Genomic DNA, 15215 nt, shown 5'->3' on the forward strand with positions numbered 1-15215 from the left:
AAATCTGAACAGAATCTTCATATTCCAGATTTTCAGTGGAGCAAAAGTTTCCACTGATGGAAAGATGGAGAAGTGACCATACGTCATCCAAAGTGATGGTCATCTCCCCAATGGGTAAATGAAAAGTATTAGTCTCGGGATGCCATCTCTCCACGAAACCCAATACTAACCCAAGATCGATATATTCATATAAAATATCGCACAAAGGCGATAATCCAGAAGCTAACACAAAAGGTGCAACAGCAGGGTGAGGACGTCCTAATTTCTTAACTTTCTTAATATGGGAGACCACTTTCACAGCTCGATCCTACCAGAAGAAACAAACAACAATAAAAATACTTAACAACAATAAAATTAAACCTATATAAAAACTTCTTACTGACCTGACCATCCCATATCATGCGTGCAACATGATCCTGGTATTGCGTCAATAAAGATGTATCATACGGCCCACCAGGAAATCCTCCACCATCGTTATCAATGACCTGCTCGTCCTCCCGATGAACGTCAGGAACCTCATTCTCAACAATGTCATCCTCAACGACATTAGCCTCATGCTGACCCCTTCTACGAGCCGATGCTGTCGGTCTCTTTCGTGCAGCACCCTGTCTGGAACTCTCGGGTGCATCATTTGAACCACGTCTAGATATATTTCCTCGTGTCCTCACCATATCTATAATTAAATAAAAGACAAATTAATACATAATAAATAATAAATAAAAAGGGGAAACGGATCCCACATTCCGTTGTGGAAAAAAAATTTAAACGTCAAACGGATTACACAATCCGTTTGAAAAAAAAAAATACAGAAACGGATTACACAATCCGTTTCAAAAAAAAATTAAAATAAAGAAACGGATTACACAGTCCGTTTCAAAAAAAAATTACAGAAACGGATTACACAATCCGTTTCAAAAAAAAAATTTAAAATAAAGAAACGGATTACACAATCCGTTTCAAAAAAAAAATTTCAGAAACGGATTACACAATCCGTTTCAAGAAAAAAAAATTACAGAAACGGATTACACAATCTGTTTCAGAAAAAAAAAAAAGGAAACGGATTCCACATTCCGTTTCCTAAAAAAAAAAATTATACGGGAAACGGATTCCATAATCCGTTTCCTTAAAAAAAATAAAAACACCTCTCTAACGCACACCACTCATCAATACAACCCACCTTTCCAGGTTTAACAAAAACCTACATATAAAAACCTACATATAAAATCAATTAAAATAAAAATATACACATGCATTAAAATAAAAATATACAATGTCTAATATTAAAAAAGCAGTATTACTTACCTGCAAAAATTGAGAAGCCGCGGGAAAGGATGAAAGATGGTTGCCCACGGTGGGGAGAAGAATTGTGTGTGGAGGAGAAAAGGAGAAAAGGATGGCGTGGGAAGAATGGTTTGTGGGAGAAGAGGGAGAATGAGTGCGCTGTAGTGGGGGAGAAGGGGAGAAGAATGAGTGCGCTGCTGTGGGGGAGAAGGGGAGAAGAATGAGTGCGCTGCAGTGGGGGAGAAGGGGAGAAGAATGCTTTGTGGGAGGCTAGGTCAAAGATTCCAAAAAGGTGGTGCAGTGCGTGCAGCGTGCAGAGAGAGGGAATCTGCTTTTTATTGGGGTGCGGTGGAGGGGTTTTGGGGGTGCAGTGTACTGAGGGCTGTGAGGGGTGCAGGTGTATTTGGGGGTGCAATGCGGTGAAATTTAGAAAAGACACAGTAAATTTTTTTTTAACCAGAAGCAACGTTGGAAATAAAGTAGGTTTTGGGGGTACAGGAGATTTCTTTGGAGGTGCAGGGAGAAGCCCCCATATCTTTTGTTAACACTTCATTGATAAATTTTTTGTATTTTACTGTTGTGCAGTGTAGTTTGTTTGTTTAATGCGATTAAACATTTTTATATTTATCATACAAATCTAGATTTTATTTTAATATTTTTTTATTCTATGATATGCTTAGTTATAGTAAATAATAAATCATTAGTTTGAAGAGTTTTGTTTTTTTGGTAATTGTCATACTTAAAGAAAACCTTGATTTAGTAAGAGATTCAATTTTGAGATTAAAAATTGTGAAAGATTTTCTAAATTTATTTTAATTTTCTTTTAATTTATGTAACATATCACGCTTATTAACACGTAGCTATTAAAAGTTAGCCAGCTCCACTCACTTTTAGCAAACCAAAACTTATGAGACTAACCTGCATTACCACTCCTACAAAAATGGATTTAAAGGTGAATCTAATCCATTAAAACTAACTTCAAAATAGTTTGAATTGGTGTGAAAATGAATTAGTTTTGATTACTTAGATGTACACAGGATGTTGTGCAATTTATATCTACAGCTAAAAGAAGTTAGGATTTAAAATCGGTGACCCAAAATAAATAAATAAAACGTGACATTTCAATAATTAGGGTATTAATATAACACATCATCAAGATCAGCACACTGATATGTATGAAAATGGTAAGCCATGAAAAAAAAAGGCCTTTTCAATTGCTTGTTCAATGAACCTGGTAAGCACAGTTTCATTATCAGTCAGGATGAATAATTAAAGGATTCTAACTAGAAAATTTAGGGTGAGTAAAAACTGTGCCTTATCACTGCATAGTTACTTAAGTGGCCCACCAAACTAGTAAAGAGACTACCGGTGTACTTGCATACCCGAACAGGGACAAAAAATTACAACATACGATTGGCTCTAACGAAGCATGAGAATGAGAAATTAAAACCTTTTAAATTCTTCTCAACAGCCAACTATTTCGCTCCAAAAACCATGCTGGGGGCTTCATTTCCACCCGGAAGAAGTAGTCCCAATCAAGACAATTAATATTTACACATCTTATGTCCAATTTACACTTTGTAGCTCATAAAGCCCAGAAAGGCTTTTGACCCCCATTTGCTCGGCTGCCATGAGGAAATGATTCCTCTTTAGAATCATCTACATCATCGTCATCCTCCTCTCCGTATTCCATTAGCTTGACCAAAGTATCTGAAATACGTAAACGATACATAAAAAACAGTCTAAAGATGGCTAATAAAACGAAGACATTGTAAAGTTAAAATTTCAGGATCAGACAACAAAAACCAGATATGCCATAAAAAAAATAAGAATGAAGCTTCAAAGCACTAATGACCCAAATAGAGTACAAGCACGCTTGATTCTAACCAGGAACTGCATCAGAATTTGTCTTAAACAAATTCTTGTTCTTGTCTTGTACTTTAACTTCAGATGGACCAGAAAATTTAGGTGGAGGTGGTGGTGGCATAGTTATTGGTAGAGGTGCTGGCATTCCGTTGGATGATGGCCGGACCAACTTCTTAGGGGCAGGCATAGTTGATATATTCCTCACAACAAGACCATCAAGTTGTTCATTAGGTTTGGGAGGTTGCAAACCCTGCAATCAAGATAGAGTGGGAGAAAACAAAAACCCAAATACAACTTTGGAATCAGGTACTTTACTAATCGTTCCAACACGCCAGACTTGAAAGTCAAATTAAGACACTGAACTGCAAACGAGAAAAACAAAAACAAAACACAAAAAGCAAGGTAAAAGACTACATGGTAGGATAAACAGGTAACGATTTGTTACTGGTGTACCGTACCATCCACAATTTATCTACTGCGACAAACAATAGCAGGAAGCCAGAAAGTACAAGAGCTAGCCAGATTATGTAAATGGTTAAGTAATATTAAGACAGGTATATAGTAATTTATTGCCATTCTCTGAATAAAAAAATGTTATAACTGTAAATCTGCAGCTCGATAAAAGGGTTGGAGTCCCTATACCAAATGTAGCATTGATGTCAAATATTCAGATAAAAATTATTTGCACAACGAATAACGGTGGTGTAAGATATTCTAAAAGTGTGCCGATAACTAAGGGAAAGAGCTTTTTTATTTTAATTTACTTCGCCCACAATTTTAATCTACTCTGATATATTCTTTCCTTATTATATCTCATTCCCTAGTTTTATATTTTCTACTATCCCAAATTGTCTTCTTCCCTTTAAAAGATTGCATCAATTTGGCACCGGTATGGTAAACCCTTCCCTTCAAGAAATTGACAGTCCATGTATGCAGGACTAGAGGAGGGCATGGTCGCCAAAAAGCACGCCAAATCTTTTGCAGCAATTTTACCAATGAAGGAAAAAGTCACAATAACATCTTGGATTAGGAAGGACGTATGCTGTGAAGACACAAGCACGCTCCTACTCCTCCAAAATTGAAAACCCTGTCAAACATACAAACCAATGGCCCAACAGACAGGTCCAGAGTCAGGCTTTTAGCTTCATAGAAGGTCAGAGAAAATACCTGGAATATTAAGCATTACAGTCAGCACAAAAATACATGTTTAAATCGGAACAGATCTAAAGATGAACAGTATTTGAGAAAAAAGTCCTGCACTGATACTTTTATGATCTCTTTGCTACAGCAAGAAATAAATACCATAACATGGCTCTTTGTTCCTGATATGCATCCACATGCGACTTAATTTAGGTTTAATTACTTATTTAGTTCCTACAATTGCACAAAACGTCTTTTATGCTAAGTTTGGATGAGAATGAAGAAGGGGATTAGAGGACCTAGGAAAGAAAAACGAACTATGGTGGTTTGATTGAGTGAAGTAAAAGTGCAAAAATCCAAATTGAGTAATACGGAAACTTTCTGCATAAGAATTAGAAGTGGAAAAAAAAGTTAAGAGACAAAACATAATCAATTGTGTTACTGATTATAAAATGATTGTGTTTAAAAATAAAGACACTATGATGTCAACATAACCGATTATATGCTTATATTTTTTAACACAATACTTATATCTTGGCCATACAATTAACCATGTTGTCAATAACAGAAGGATTGTGTTTGAAAATATAGAGACACTTAATCGAATATGCTGTAAAAGGTAGAGGGACTGTGCTAAAAAATAAGAGCACATGATCAATTCTGCTGCCAACATAATCGATTACAGTTGTTTTTCAATAAAAAAAAAAAATATATATATATATATATATATATATATATTCGTTCTCTTTCTCACCTATTTCTTTCCTACCAAATCATCCCTATTTCCACTCATTTCTCAATCTTTCTCTTCCTTTTCTTTTCCCTTCCACTACCTCTATTTCTTTCCTCTCTAACAAACAGAACATTAAACATCTCATTTTAGTAATACACAATTTCTTTTAATCTCTTATAGTTCTTACCTGTACATCATGTTAATCCTTTCTGTAAATAAAAGGGATTAAAAATAGTATGTAGAGGCCAAGGTGGAATTTATTTAAGTATTGGAACTAAAAGGTAAAATTTTTGTAAACTATTACAAAGACCACTAATTCATTAAACCTTTAATTTATTTTATTTTTTCTTTGCCAAATGGCAAAAGTTCATCTAAATGTGTAAACATGCAAAATGTATGCATCATGTACGCATAAGAACCCTATGTTGCAGGCAGAATGGGAATAGTTAAAGGGAAAATCTAGAAAATATTACTTCTATCCTGCAGCACTGGGGACTTATTTTATATCATATCGGCCAATTTGAAGCCATTAACCTCACGACAAACCTGTCTACATGTAAGTGACTGACCTCCCTTTCCAAAGCATTTGAAATTCAATATCATTTCAGTTATTGAATTAGAATCTTAAGCAGGCTTCCACTCATTATGGAAAAAAAAATACCATAAGGACAACCAACATCTAAGAAATTCAATGAGTAATGTAAAGATTTTTCAATAGCATGTGTGTACAGAATCTTTTATCAAAAGAACCAGCATTCTTGTATGAGATTATGTGAATCCTTCGAGAAAAATGTCAGGAGTTGGTAACCTAAGGGGCTTTGAAAGAAAATGGAATTCCAAGCTGGTGTTGTCTTGTTTACAAAATATGTAACTTTAGTGAACTGAGATTCTTAAAAGTTATTCTGCCCATTGAGAAGACAAAACCTTTTTTTCCTTGCTTCATGGTGCTCCTAGTTTCAACTCTGGTGATGGCAAGTAAATCTAGATCTGACGCTTAAGGTAGAAATAAATCTAAATTTCCATAAACAAAGCTCTTCATTCTTTTCCAAGCTTACCATAAACTACAATTAAATTAAGGGAATTGAAGAATTCCCTCAATGCATGCAATGAATGTATTTAAAGATTTTATTAATGACAATCCAATGACCTGATTGAGTTTTGCTGTGCCTTTAGAACCAACTGGTAATTCTTGAAACTTTCTTTTTTGGGGTGGCCGCTTCTCCTTTTGAAGATCGAAGCATGAGGTTGGCTTGGACTCTCCATTTGATGCTAATATTGTGGGATCAACTGTTGAAGCGAGAGGAGGTGAGTGTCTCAAAGCAAGGGCAACTTGTTGCAAAGGGGTAGCTTGAGGATATATTCCACCATATCCAATATAGCTAGTGCCACCTGATACTAAAGGGGGAGGAGTATAACCAATCACGTTTGCTTGATGCCCAGAGCTTAAATGTCCAGTAAGTTGTAATGTAGTTCCCAAAGTGAGGGCAGCGGTATCACTAATCACTCCAACCGAGGAAGCTGGAGGAACTGGTTTCAAGACCACTGCTGCTGACATAGAACTACTGGTTACGCTGGTAACTGCCTCTTGCTCAACTGCAGGGCTCTGAACTCCAGTCAACTTCTGTGGGGGTGGAACAGCACTGTAAACTTGTGGTGGTGAAATGACTGTAGGAATCTGCTTTGACAATGAAAGGCCATCATAAACCTGCTGAGGTGGTGGAACAGCACTATATACCTGCTGGGGAGGTGGAACAGCAGTGTATACCTGCTGTGGAGGTGGAACAGCACTATAAACCTTACATGATGAAACCCTATGACAGTTAAATCATAAGTTATTCCCTATAACTTATATAAAAACAACATGAAGTACCATATCATAGCACCAACAATAAATATAATCAAATAACACAAGTTAAAAGCATTGAAATGGTACAAGGCAGAGGAATTTTTCTCTACTAAGATTTACCAGATCTAGACCCCACCGAACACTGCCCTAAACTCAATCTCAGTTCCACAGAAACTAAAACCATATTTAACTTTGATGCAAACCAATCTAAATTTCATATTTGAACCATCCAGCAATTCAAAGTTATAATTGGCAAATTAGCCCTTAATAAATAACTGCACCTGAAACCCGAAAGTAAGCAATTGTAAACAAATAATAAATAATAAATTGTGACAACCGTATAATGATGTTAGTGGACTAGACAGCGCTGGAAGGGAAACATACATTCATGAAAATACTGTGTAAACCAATGAGCTGCTGTCATTGAAGTGAATGGAGAAGGCAGAAGCACTTAGTCATCAACATGATACTTAATTCTAGGGTAGCCCTCTTAGTAAGGACTAACAGAAAAACCTGGAGTGTTCATTTTCCACTCATCTCATCCTAATGAATGGCACATTTTTTTTATATTACTGAGAGCACCTAGTGGGACAAGGCTTTGTTGTTTTACAGATAGTGCCTTAAAGCATGGCATTTACGGAGGTGAGACATCAGTACCAGGTGCATAGCCAGGCACTTGAGTCCTCTGATTGATATCTGTATTGCATAGATTTAAATGAGAACACCCTTAAATAAAAAGGGTATTCATGTTTTTCCAGGATTGATGGATGGAGAGAAATTTACTATTTATAGTACAGCATCCCCTTTTCCTCAATGGTACTAAAGTAATATACCAAAAGTTCACTGAAAATAAACAAGTAATAAAAATAATCCAACGTGAAAAATGAGTTTTAAACTTGTCATGTTGAAAATCCATAAATTTGAATTATCAAAAGGTATGTGTCCTTTAACATGAACTATCCCATGTAAGAAATTGGGAATGTCTCGAAAAAATTATGTTTCTTCATGGCAAGAACTAAAATCTAAAGAGGACACAAATTTCAGAAATTTCCACTTGGGAGGAGAAAACATCTTGCCCACAGATCCCATACCCTATTACAGTACAAAACTAAATACCTTGAAGCACCACATTCAGTACAGATGGTATCCAAAAGATTTTCAGCCAAAAGCTTAGCATCTTCAAGGCTTTTTGCATTGTTGCTGGACAACAACAGATGCAGAGGCTGCTGTCCATCTGCAACCAGAAAAGTAATTAAATTAAAAATATATACAATGAATAAATCAACTATGCTGAAATACCATGCCCTTCAGAAGTCGAGATCACAGAAATGAGAAGGCACCTTCTGCATTCAGGCATTCATTGTTTCCTGAACCATGTCCTCTCAGTATAACTGTTGCTCCTGTTTCATTCATAATGTGATTTATATACTGGTCCTGCACGTTCAAATCCAAACCACCACCAACACCAAAACAATTTCTCCCAATCGTATGGAGATGTCAGAGAAAGCTTGAAACATTAGATTATCTCGACTTCATTGTACACGATTTAAAATTCAGAAAACATTAAAAGAATTATATCCAGCAAATGGAAATAAAAATAAAGCAATGGCATTGGATAAAAAAATAGACATGCTAACTATTTCTATAGGTCAAGGTTACTAGTTGACGTAGTTCCAGATCTGTTTTTGGTAAATATAATTATACATATTGATTGGTAAATACAAAATGTCCAGCCTATATATTTTATCCTGGTAATTAACTTTCTTACTAGTAGATATTTGGCAAGCATCCGTTGTTCTTCTGACTTCTGAGTGTGTACACAAACTTACATATCAGACAGACTCTCGGACAAGTTAAATATTCATTGGAAAAAGGTGCTTCTATAGTAATCAGACAAACCATTTTTCATCTTTTTGAACATTACTTTCAGCAACTAACAAGTATTACAGTGGCATATGTAACCATAGAGGGCAACAACAGTCCATCCACCCTTTTCTTGCCTAATCAACTCATGGAAAAACAATACTCCTAGTAATACCCAGTATTTTCACACCATCAAATCAGATGTTAAGAACAAAGACACGGGTACTCCTAGTGAGTGAAAGGCTAGAATAGTATGAAAACAAAAACATCAGATGAGTAAGTGGTCACATCAGATATCAAATGAGACCAAATAAACTTGTAGGCTTTAGAAAGCATCTAATATAGTTTCTTTAAGGATTATCCAGATAAGGTCATGCATGAACCCAGACCTTGAAGAGTGACTAGACAAGTCAATTGAGTAGGGAAGGGCTTACATTTGGTCCACGTATCCGAGCCACAATGTTCAATGAAGGATCAGCATCAAAACCCAAAAACACACAAGTAGTCAGCACCTGATTCAGTAAGACATTTCGGTTGTTAACACATCACGTCAGAACTATGTGCACATGCTAGTAATAAATGTATGTCTACCTTCGGTCCATTAGGTGAGGCAGAAGAAATTGACTGTGAATTTTGCCCTAGCTTGAGCATTTCTTCAATCATTGCAGCAGCACGATCAACGGCTAAAATCCTTTCCGCTGTCTCTTTTATCTGCAATACATTTGATGTCACCAAAAGCAAACCATCTTAGGTAATTCTCTACTGTGTAACCCTACCATTAGTGAACATCAAAACAAACAAAGTGCAGATACAAACAAGGCTGTGGTTCCTTTTTCAAGAATAAGAAAACATTTTAAGTTACAAATACATCAATTCCTTTCATATGACATTTCATTCATTGCTGTGATTATATATTATTTTTCTTTTCACTTCTATAATCTTTCCAATCCATAAAGTTATAAATGTTTGCTTTCATGTCAAAACAAAGAAATATAAAAAAAAAAAAATCTGATAATCTAACTCGATCATCATGCTATATGAAATCAAGTAGCAGCTTTTACATGAGCTCCTGCAGATATGTGAAGATACAGCGGTTTCTCTCCATCAAGTGGTGCAGTAGGAGGCCGATACTTTCCCCTGTGGGAAAATTCCAGATATATGTTACATTAACAGCATATAATATAAAACACTAACAGGATTTTAGAAATTCCTTAAATGACCTACAAACCTAGTTATTACTATGGCACCAGTACACCTCTGGATCTGCAAGAAGAAGAAGATCAATCATTAAAGATTAATTAAGAGGTGTTTGGAGCTAAAAATGTAAAATTGATTATATATGTCACCTCCTCTTGTGTCTGGCGTTTTGTCAACTTGTAGCGAACAGAAGACTCTGCATCATTTATGACAATTTCCCGAGCAATTATTAATTCATCTTGGATCTTTTGCTACAGGAACATTCATCTCACAGTTAAGATAGATAAGAAACTTGAATACTATTTGAAATATAAAAAAGAAATTCATAATAAATAAATTAAAAATGAAAAAAGTGGGGAAAAGAGGCTTCAGAAGCATGCTGCAAAATATCTATGTAGATATGTTATTAATTAGACAGATTATACAGCATTCATCAAACACTTGAGCAATTGTTCTGAGGAATGTATAAGGAAAACAATGTATACAAAGAACACTGATGTCTCAAAACACGTACCATCACATTACACAAAATGAAATGATAAAAGTTAATATAAACACAGACACAGTATTGATTATATCAAAGTCAAAAAGTATAGTCATTATTTCACTCCATCTCAATCAAAACACATTATGAAAACCTATTATTGACTCTGAGTCAAATTTCAATATAATGTTTAAAGGCTAAAAAAATATAATGTGAAAATATACTTCATCTTAAATAGAACCAGCCTAAAAAGGTATAAAGAGATAGAGAAACAAAATTTATAAATCATGTCACTGACAAACTGAAAAATCAAATTTCCAGAATTTCTAAAGTTTCGATATCAAGATGTTATGATGGAGGAAGTTCCCAATACACTAAATCTAGAGAAGGTCACTCCAAGTGTAACCAAATAGAGTGTAACAGCAAAATTCAACAAGGGACGGATATTTGTTTCTGTATACTTGAACTTTTCATTATATACATGTATGCAGCAATATTACTTCTTATTGAGCCAAGGATTTGGTCTTTCAAATTGAAGAACTGGTGAAGCACAACTCATCCCCCTTATCATGTTTACCGCAGCTTCAAAGACCTCCCGATCATTCCCAAATTACAAATCCTAAGATGACATTTTATTTAACAACTAAAAACTCCCTTCTCCAAAAGCTAAAGAATTAAATGTTGAGGCAGCAACTTAATCAAGAAAGGGCACCAGCAAATATGATAAACATCATAAGAGATTAGAAATCTACACTCACTTGATTCATTTTTTGGGCGGCAACAGCAGCTGCAGCAGATTGTTGCTGAACCTGAGCAGAAGCTGCCAGAGGATTCGTCAAAAGGGCACCGGAGATCACCGGAACCATGCCAGGAAATGGAATCCCTCCAAGTGAAATAGCATTGCTCAAAGGGAGTGCTCCAGGGACTGCCATACCAACTGGCATCAACGAATCCGCTGGTTGATCCCACTTTCTTTTCTTTCTAAACAAAAACCGCAACACTCAAAAATGAAATCCCAAAAGACTTGCAACAAAATAAAATTTGTTTAGCATTTCCATCACATGTCGATGCGTCAACAACCCACTATTGGCTACCCGATATCACATCACACCATTTTCGGGTGTCGATGAGACTCTAATTCTAAAATTCCAAACACTAAGCTAAATAATCACAATTGTAATAACCAAATAAAACAAAGCAGAAAGACTAACAAAACGATAGAATCAACAGCGCACGAAATCCAAACGAATTTCACATAATTCGCAAAACACGGAAAATAAGGCATTGGAGTTAAAGAGGTTTTACCTCCGCCGCGTTTGCGAAGCATCGTTGGACACGGAGGTTTCGTTGGAAAAAGAAACCCTAACGCTGCTATCCTCTGTCATTGTTTAACCAATTCGAGATTGCGAAACAAGAAGACGACGACGAAGAAGTGCAATTTTGTCGCGTTTGTTTCTCTTTTCGCTTCTTCTTTGTTTCTGATACCAGGAAACGAAAGAAGACTCAGGCGGTATTGGGTAGGAACGAACGCAACTGGTCGGCGAAACGGGGTTTTGTGCCTCTCGCCTAACGTCGTACGGTTCCGTGACGCGGAATAGGATTAAACGACACGATGCAGAACTTAAACGACAACTAAAGGTATTAAAGGATGACGGGGTTTCACAAGACCAGAGATCGTCGCCTGTTTCGTACGTACTACTAGTAGAGTCGTGTGTAATATAATATTTATTTGCGATGGAATTTGATAGAAATAAACAATCGAAAATATTATTCAATAACAAAAACAATAAGAGGAAAGAGAAGTTTTTAAAACAATTCTTCATTATTAAATAAAAAAAGGTTTTTAATTAATGGTTAAAAATAAACTATTTATAAAATTATTAGTTTTTTAAATAATAATTAACAGAAAACTTAGAATAATGAAATATGGACACAAAAGAGAGTATATTTTTTATATATATTGTTATAAATGAACAAAATTAATCTAACTAAATTTAACTATGATTATCTTTATTATATTAAAGTAAAAAAAAACTAAACTATTTATAATAAAAATTAAATATTAAAGTAAAAAAATAATAAAAATTAAACATTATTGTTTTATCATTTATTTTTAAAAAACTGAATTTCTATCGGTTAACTGCTCACTAATATTATGTATTTTGTTTTCTCATTTTTTTTCAATGACCTTTTATCCTAAACACTGCGCACACTCTATTTCTTAATTCGGTCACCATCATTGAGACAATGATTGTAAGTTTTTCTTCCACATCACTACTATATAAAGTCATGTTGTCTTGCTCTCGTCGTCCCACCTTACCACCTTAATTGCGATTCTAACACCTCACACCCCACCCAACTAGTATGTATTTTTTGAACCTTAACCCCAACTAACATTTTATTCTTCTCTTATATGTCTTTTGCATTCTTCTCATTTTTTTGTACTCAATGCTTCATTACTCCCATTTCACTTTTTTTTTCATCGTCTTATAATAGTTTTCTTAAATATTTAGGCTTTTACCAATTTCAAAACTCTATGTTCTTCACTTTGACAAAATAGTTATTTGTGTGAAAGGTGAATACATATCAATTTAAGCTTGTCCTTTGAATGTTTTTTTTATTGAAAGTATACAATTTGTTTATGTTATTGTTTATGGACTTGTTATATTTAATTTGGAAAAAAAAATTATGTTTCATTTGTTTAAGAGGGACTTCACGATTATGGTGTTATTGCTGAAAAAACTTTTGGGTGTGACATTTTTTACATACATTACAAAGCGCCTGTCCTTTTGCTCTATAATAATTAAGTATGAAAGTGTAAAATTTTCCTTTAAATTTTCTCCTTTTGTTTTGAAGGTGTTTTAAAATTCAACACTACTAAAGAGTAATCTAGTTTCGGTCAGTTCGGTTCAGTTTGGGTCAGTTCAGTTCAGTTCAGTTCGGTTCGGTTCGATTCGGTCCGGTGCGGTTCAACGCGATTCGGTTCGGTTTAGTGCGGTTCGTTTCAGTTTGGTTCGGTTCGGTTCAGTGCGATTCGGTTTGCTTCAGTTTAGTGCAGTTCGATTTGGTTTAGTGTGCTTCGGTTCAGTTCATTGCAGTTCGGTTTGGTTCAGTGCGGTTCAGTCTGGTCTAGTTCGATTCGATCTGATTTGGTTCAGTGCAATTCGGTTCGATTTAGTGTGGTTCAGTTCGGTTCGGTTCAGTTAAACGCGATTCAGATCAGTTTAGTGCGGTTCGGTTCAGTGTTGTTCGGTCTGGTCCGGTTCGATTCAGTTCAATTTGATCTGGTTCGGTTTAGTTCACTTCAGTTCAACAAAGAATATATAATGAATTTTTAAAATAGTTGTTAAATGTAAAATTAGAAAAATAAAATATGTACACAAGAGAAATTTTTAAAACAACGGTTGAAGACGAAAAAGGTTTCTAGACTAATGGTTAAAAATAAACTATTTATAAAATTATTAGTTTTTAAAATAATAATTAAAGGTAAAATTGAAATAATGAAATATGGACACAAAAGAGAGTATTCTCTTTATATATTGTTATAAATGAACAAAATTAATCTAACTAAATTTAACTATGATTATGTGTATTATATTAAAGTAACAAAAAAAAACTAAACTATTTATAATAAAAATTAAATATTAAAGTAAAAAAATAATAAAAATTAAACATTATTGTTTTATCATTTATTTTTAAAAAATTGAACTTCTATTGGTTAACTGCTCACTAATATTATGTATTTTATCTTCTCATTTTTCTTCAATAGCCTTTTATCCTAAACACCACACACACTCTATTTTTTTAATTCAGTCACCATCATTGAGACAATGATCATGAGCTTCTCTTCCCCCTCACTACTATATAAGGCCATGTCGTTTTGCTCTCGTCGTCCCACCTTACCACCTTCATTGCAATTATAACATCTAAACCCACCAAACTGGTATGTCTTTTTTCGAACATTAACCCTAAGTAACATTTTGTCATTCTCCTATATGTCTTTTGCATTCTTCTCATTTTTTTATACTCAATGCTTAACTACTTTCATTTCACAATTTTTTTCATCTTCTTATAATAATTTTCTTAAATATTTAGGTTTTTACCAATTTTGAAACTTTATGTTCTCCACTTTGACACAATAGTTATTTCTGTGAAAGGTGAATACAAACCAATTTAAGCTTGTCCTTTGAATGTTTTGTTTGTATTGAAAGTATATTGTTTGTTTATGTTATTGTTTATACACTTGCTATATTTAATTTCGGGAAAACATTATGTTTCAATTGTTTAAGAGAAACTTCACCATTATGGTAAAAAACTTTTGGGTGTGACATTTTTTACGCATATTACAAAGCAACTCTCCTTTTGCTCTATATTAATTAAATATGAAAGTGTAAAAATTTCCTTTAAATTTTTTCCTCTTTTTTTTAAGGTGTTCTAAAATTCAGCACAACTAAAAAGTATTTAAGTTCGGTTCAGTTTAGTTCGGTTAGGTTCAGTTTAGTTTGATTCGGTTCGGTTCGATTCGGTCCGATTCAGTTCGGTTTGATTCGGTTCGGTTTGATTCGGTTCGGTTTGGTTCGGTCTGGTCCGGTTCTGTTCAATGTGGCTCGGTTCGGTTCAGTTCAGAGCGGTTCGGTTTGGTTCAGTTTAGTGTGGTTCGATTCGGTTTAGTACAGTTCGGTTCGGTTCATTGTGGTTTGTTTAGGTTTGGTCCGGTTCGGTTCAGTGCGGTTTGGTTGGGTCTGGTCCGGTTCGACTCAAATCAATTTGATCTGGTTCGGTTCAGTTCAGTTCAGTTCAATAAA

General features: G+C 34.8%; 1 protein-coding gene across 5 annotated transcripts; it reads right to left on the minus strand.

Annotated features, from left to right (window-relative positions):
* Nucleotides 1–2455: 2455 nt before the first annotated feature.
* RIK (RS2-interacting KH protein) lies at nucleotides 2456–12110 on the minus strand. Of its 5 annotated transcripts, XM_028072650.2 has the most exons (13): nucleotides 11716–12107; nucleotides 11169–11391; nucleotides 10076–10177; nucleotides 9958–9992; nucleotides 9791–9866; nucleotides 9321–9440; nucleotides 9164–9241; nucleotides 8207–8300; nucleotides 7983–8100; nucleotides 6786–6831; nucleotides 6168–6695; nucleotides 3169–3397; nucleotides 2456–2991 (listed from the first exon to the last, which is right to left on the minus strand). In XM_028072650.2, exons 1-13 carry the CDS (start codon nucleotides 11793–11795, stop codon nucleotides 2867–2869), a joined length of 1854 nt encoding a protein of 617 aa, XP_027928451.1. In that variant the 5' UTR covers nucleotides 11796–12107; the 3' UTR covers nucleotides 2456–2866. The 5 variants fall into 5 exon arrangements, with proteins under 5 accessions (XP_027928451.1, XP_085530092.1, XP_027928450.1 ...); XM_085673966.1 differs by having other exon boundaries at nucleotides 6168–6831; nucleotides 10076–10122; nucleotides 11169–11387; XM_028072649.2 differs by having other exon boundaries at nucleotides 6168–6831; nucleotides 11716–12106.
* Between the last annotated feature and the right edge of the window lie 3105 nt (nucleotides 12111–15215).

Source organism: Vigna unguiculata, chromosome 5, assembly GCF_037176805.1.
Source record: "Vigna unguiculata cultivar grain cowpea cultivar isolate G323 ecotype 2 chromosome 5, ASM3717680v1, whole genome shotgun sequence".
NCBI classification, from domain to species: Eukaryota; Viridiplantae; Streptophyta; class Magnoliopsida; order Fabales; family Fabaceae; genus Vigna; species Vigna unguiculata.

Coding starts and splice junctions, on each gene's coding strand:
- RIK (XM_028072649.2), bottom strand. CDS start 11,795: ATGACAGAGGATAGCAGCGTTAGGGTTTCTTTTTCCAACGAAACCTCC. Junction 11,392..11,715: donor GCTTCGCAAACGCGGCGGAG/GTAAAACCTCTT, acceptor GTTTTTGTTTAG/AAAGAAAAGAAAGTGGGATC. Junction 3,398..6,167: donor GCACAGCAAAACTCAATCAG/GTCATTGGATTG, acceptor TCTTGATTGCAG/GGTTTGCAACCTCCCAAACC.